A 5,609-nucleotide genomic window follows, 5' to 3' on the forward strand; every position below is an offset into this window, starting at 1 on the left:
TTTTGTTTTTTGTTTTTTGTTTTTTTTAAGAAAACAAATATTCTGTTAAAACGACATAGTGTACTCTGCATATTTTTAGGACAATTAGAGTTTAGAATTCCCTCTTCTTCCGCCCATGGTAAAAAGTTTTTTCCTTAACTATTTCCTCCCCAAGAATGACATTAAGCTGGGATAAATTGAAGAGCTTCCTTGTCTTTTAAAATAATCTTCTCATCTTACATTGTCAAAGTACCAGCTGGTGGATTGAGATGCTTGATATGGGAAGCATCCAGGCTCCCCTGTACCTTTGCCAGATAAATCCTTTAGGGAGACAGTTATTTGTGAACCTAAGGGAAACATTTACTTCAAACAGGAAAACCAAACACACAGGAAACGGAGAAACATAAATGTCAGGCCACTCTCTACCATCTGCTTAATTCAAAATGGGTCACCAGTTTGGGTAATTTTTCTTTAGCATTTCCAACTGTGCAAATAAAATCTTAAAGGAGACAGGCTGGCTGTGCTCAGAGCTATAGCAAGACCAGGGGGAGGAACCTAGACAGTCAGTCTTCATGTGGAGGTGACGGTGAGAGGAGAGAGAGCCAGCCCTAACTCATGACCTGTGTGCTTAGGTACGTTCGTAAGCTTGTGTGTACACAAAAATCTCCCTCCCCATTATGTATATGTGTATACGAATGTATATACAACATCTATATACAGCAGTTCCCTGCCCATTAGTCTGTGCCGCTGTGGCCACGTGTGGATAATATTTGTCCAGGCAACATGTAAATCAAAGGTTTTCTTGCAACCAAATTTGGAGGAACATCTTCACAACAGTTGCCATGTCACTGCATGTTCACCCCATGGCCACCAAATTTAAAAACAGAAGTGGATGTAAGACCTATGTACAGCTTATTTTTTATTCATTGCAAAGCATATCAAAGGAAGGAAAAACCTAGCCCTGTTCACTTTATGATTTAGGCAGAAATAAGATACACCTTCATGGGAGTCTGACTTGGAAGATGACTCAGATTCAGAGATGGCTTGGAAAAATGCATCTGGGATGCCTTAGAAATTAGGAGTTCTATTGACAGATCAAAGAAAACTCATAACTTCCTAGGGAAAATGTGTTTATTTAAATTAAAAAATACTGTGAAAATTACAAACTGTTAAATACAGAAGACAATTTTGTACAACTTAATAGAATAAGAAGGAAGTATATACATCACTTTTTAATAGGCGCAGATAGACTTGCACCAAACTTTAGGATTAAGCAATGGAAAATGTGACAATGCACATGTCCATCGCAGTAAAGTTTCAGAATTCAAGTGATTCCAGGCAAGGGGCCAAACTTAACTTGGCTTCTTTCACCTTAAACAGCCCCCTTTGGAGTAAATCCACACTCTGAATTTTAAAGTGAACGGAGGGCCTTTTTTCCCCCAAACATAAATTTCCTCTAGCGCTGTGTGAAGGCGAACTGATAAACCAGCTCCTACACTGTTAACCCTTCCATGGGAACAGTAGTTATTGCTGTCTCCAATCCAGGGAGAGCGTATTTAAAAAAAATAGTTTTTGTTTTTACTAGAATTAAATTTGACCTTTTGGTGTGTTTCTCTTCTGCCTTGTCTTCAAGGGCCTAAAGAGTCTGCTGCAAAGCGACTGACCACAGGAATACGGGGAAACATTACCAAGCATTCCTGAGCCTTTTCTCTTAGATGCCTCATTCCCTTAACTGGAGCGTTAATAGTCCACTACCCAGACAGCCCTGCAGAGTAAAATGTGGTATCTGCCTCTTTGATTCACTGCTGGGAAAGTGACAGCAGGGATTGGTTAGTGATTCACCCTGGATTTCCCAGCTACATGTGTTCTCCGTCTCCAACTGCCCCTTTAAGTAAGCAGATCCTTTTTCAGACTAACTGGCCAAGGGGGAAATATTTTGTCCAAACTTCCTCACACCAGGCCATGTAGGATTTATCACAGAGTCTTAAAATCTAAAGACATCCTCCCAGCCCTCTGGGGATCTAGATCATCAGGAATCTCAGGAAGGCAGTAAGCCTCTTGATGACATGCCCAGGACCACACAGCAAATCAGATTCGGGGCTTGGGATTAAGAAACAGAGAACTTGGACCCCAGCTCTGCACAATCTCACCGGAGTATGCCCTTCTAAGTCTCAGCTACGTGCCGAAATGCCATGTTGTGGAGGCCCACATTATATCCTCTCCCAGCTCAGAAAACTGGGCTGGAAAAAAAAAAAAAAAAAAAGCAGCAGCGGAGCTAACGGTTTGGGTTTGTTCAACCTCACCATCACCCCTTCTGGAAAGATTGGGAAGCTTCCCTGCATGGCCATTCGGAGAGCAGGTTAGATTCTGGGGATGCCCTTCCAAGCAAAAAAGATGTCATGTCAGCATGTGATGCTGGATGGTCCCAGATCAGAGTTCAAAGTCACAGGTTAGACAAAGGGTCAAAATAGCAGATTAGTTTTATAATCCCAGCCAACATTAACAGGTTTAAAAATTGCCTATGTTTTCCTTACAGAATGCGAATGGACCAGAGTCAGATCTCCAGCTCCCTCCCATCAAAAGTCCTCCGTCAAATATCCCCCCTCTAACCCAAAAGACCTCTAAAAGAAGCTCTGTAACCCAAGGGGGAACTAAAGCCACAGGTTCACATTAGAGGTACTTACAGCCAATCAGATGTAGAAGAACAAAGCTCTAGGCAAATTGTCAAATCGAAACTAGTCCCTCAGGATGCCCTAGGCATTTGGCAGCCCTGGGAGTGGGCAGATGTTGCAGGTGTTACCCAGGGCATCCTGTAAGGAGACAACCGGGAGCACATCGACCTGCCGACTTCCGCACAGGAACCCCGACCCCCAGATCCCAAGGAAAGGTACACACTGCACATCTTCAGGGCTGTTTCAGCGGCACGTCCACACCACAGGCGCGTCGTGGACTGCGGGCTGCTGCTGGCTCCGCCTGAGACTTGTCCCCCACCCCACCCACCCATTCAGGGGCTTGCCGAGGGTCTCCTGAAAGCGGCAGTTGCCCTGCAAAGGTGAAACCAGACGCGAAAAGTGCCCTTCCTCGCTCTACGGGTGCTGGCTGATGCGGCCACCTCCAGAGGTCCTGGGGGTGCTAGGAGTTCTGGTGGATGTTCTCCGACGAGCCTTCGCTGCTTTCGTTGAGGGGCGTCTCCGAGGTCTCCTCCAGCTCGTCGTCCGCCGCCTCCTCCTGGATGGCGAGGTGCACGTCGGGCGAGGAGGACTCGGAACTCACGCTGTCTCCTTCCACGGAGCAGAGGGTGCAGGACAGGGCGGGCGCCACGCTCTCCTGCAGCACGTTCAGCACCATGGGCACCTGCGCCGACCTCAGGCCGGACGCGGTGGGCAGCGGCTTCATGGCCTCCCCCCAGAGCCTCTCTTCGTCTTTGTACAGCAGCAGGAGGCTGGATTTCTTCTCCCGCCTCTTGGATTTCACATAGCCCAGCATGATTCCAATCAAGAAAATGCCGTAGAAGGACATGACCACCAGAACGTAGAAGTATTCGTTGCCGCTGCCGCTGCCGCTGCCCGGCACATGGGACTCCAGGGGGCCGCTGGGGGCTGCGGTGCTGGCGTGCGTGCTGTTCAGAGGCTCCATCTTCAGCATTGAAGCTCTGCTCACACAGCCAGGGTCTGGGGAGAAACGTGCAGGTTAGAACTCTCCCACGGGGCGGCCACAGTACAGGGAGGAGGGTGAGCACGAGATCTGTGGAACTGCAGTATCAAAAAAGCGAAAAGCTGCGTGGAGAAAGAGCAGTAAGAGGTCCCACCATACAGTTAACAGGGGTCAGCTGTGAGGGGCTGGGGTGCATGGGGACACGGGGAGGTGGGAGGGAATGAGAGGAAGACTTTGATTTTTCGTGTAGACATGTCCATCATTGTTTTATTTCATAAAGTGAGCATGTAAAAAGCTTTGCTTTTATCATTTTAAAAGCAAAAAAAAAAAAAATCAGTGTAAGACAAGGGTGCCTAGAGAAAGGAAATAACGTCTTAATCACGGGGAAACTTTTTGAACTGATTGAGCAGAAAAAAAAGTTTACATTTTGCTTTCAAATGTAAGTCTATTTTTAATTCAGGATAAAATTTCCTTAGGGAAAAAAAGAAAGGAAAAGAAAACTGCATCTACACATTGCTAGAACTATCCTTTCACTATGTTTCTGAAGCAAAGCGGCGTTGCTAACTTACCAAGGGCTGGCAAATTTGTCCCAAGTCCTGAATTCCTCGATCGTCAAGTCCAAGAGACTTCTTGCTCCGTGTGCGGCTCGGCGCTCTGACAGTTCCGCTGCCGCCCTTGGGATATACAGTCAAGAAATACATCGTCACGTGTTCAGGGTGGAAAATTTACAACAGAGGTTGGTCGTGGCAGAGTGAACAGTGAACTCACAGCACGGCAGTTCAACTCACTGAACTTTGCAGCTGTGAACAGAAAAAGACTGGGAAGCAGGAACAGCTTCCCACCCCACCAGCACCCAGCCAAAGTTTTCAGGTGGCCATGAAAAAGGAGAAAACAATGTGCCCAGCTGGAACTGTTCTCCCAAAGTCCACTCTCATTGAAAATTAGTTCACGCTTCATCTCCCTCTTGGGGAATAACCATGATGTCTCCCAAGGTTTTCAGAGACAGACAAATACCATAATCTAGATAAAAGATAGTTGCAAGCAAGCGCAGGGTTTACTGTCAAGGAACCAGGGCTTAAGTTTCAGCTCTTCCACTGGCTATGCAAATGTAATAAATCCCCACTGAACCTTTCCGCACCTCAGGGTCCTGATCTGTGAAACTGTTGGACGTAGGGGGCTTCAATATGTAGAATTATATGAACTGTGCGAGCTTTTGAGTCCCTGTCAGCTTAATCATTCTAAGATTTAAGGCTGGTGAGTGTGGGTTAGCCCTTTAAAAACAGAGAGATTCTACCTGTCTTCTGCATCATAATCTCGTAACGTTCATAAATCTATTTTTTTTAACAATAATAGATATATATCTTCCAGATGCTTTCCAATAGTCTGTGTGAAGTGGAAACAGGTTACAGCGCAAGATACTTACTGTAGGCGAATTTTTCTCCAGTTTTACGACACATAACTGCATCACACAGAGACATTCACACATCTCTTTGCTGTCGGGGAGGAGCAGGGATTCTTCTGGTGAAGCAACTGAGCACAGTTCAAGCTTTTAAAACCTAGAAGACCCTGTGTTAAAATGGTCACAGAGATCAAAATTGGCAAAGGGAGGGCTTCCCTGGTGGCGCAGTGATTGAGAGTCCGCCTGCCAATGCAGGGGACATGAGTTCGTGCCCCGGTCCAGGAAGATCCCACATGCCGCGGAGCGGCTGGGCCCGTGAGCCATGGCCGCTGAGCCTGCGCGTCCGGAGCCTGTGCTCCGCAACGGGAGAGGCCACAACAGTGAGAGGCCTGCATACCGCAAAAAAAAAAAAAAATTGGCGAAGGGATTGAAGACTTTGGTGTCAGTCCGTCTGCTGCCCGGGATGCTTATTCTCAGAAGCTTTCATCCTAAATTGAAGTAAAGCAGGAACAATGCTCTGCCCCCAGTTGCCTGTGGCCTGTGAATTTCAGCCAGACTCTCTTGAGGAATCTACTCT

General features: G+C 46.8%; 1 protein-coding gene across 1 annotated transcript; it reads right to left on the reverse strand.

The window, feature by feature from the left end:
• Positions 1-2,991: 2,991 nt before the first annotated feature.
• On the reverse strand, positions 2,992-4,284 carry KCNE4 (potassium voltage-gated channel subfamily E regulatory subunit 4). The gene is made up of 2 exons (XM_060106500.1): positions 4,203-4,284; positions 2,992-3,650 (listed from the first exon to the last, which is right to left on the reverse strand). Exon 2 carries the CDS (start codon positions 3,622-3,624, stop codon positions 3,112-3,114), a length of 513 nt encoding a protein of 170 aa, XP_059962483.1. The 5' UTR covers positions 3,625-3,650; positions 4,203-4,284; the 3' UTR covers positions 2,992-3,111.
• Positions 4,285-5,609: the final 1,325 nt, after the last annotated feature.

The sequence above is a fragment of the Mesoplodon densirostris genome, chromosome 8 (assembly GCF_025265405.1).
Source record: "Mesoplodon densirostris isolate mMesDen1 chromosome 8, mMesDen1 primary haplotype, whole genome shotgun sequence".
Lineage (NCBI taxonomy): Eukaryota > Metazoa > Chordata > Mammalia > Artiodactyla > Ziphiidae > Mesoplodon > Mesoplodon densirostris.

What these genes read in the sequence shown, in the direction of transcription:
- KCNE4 (XM_060106500.1), bottom strand. Translation starts at nt 3,624, where the DNA reads ATGCTGAAGATGGAGCCTCTGAACAGCACGCACGCCAGCACCGCAGCC.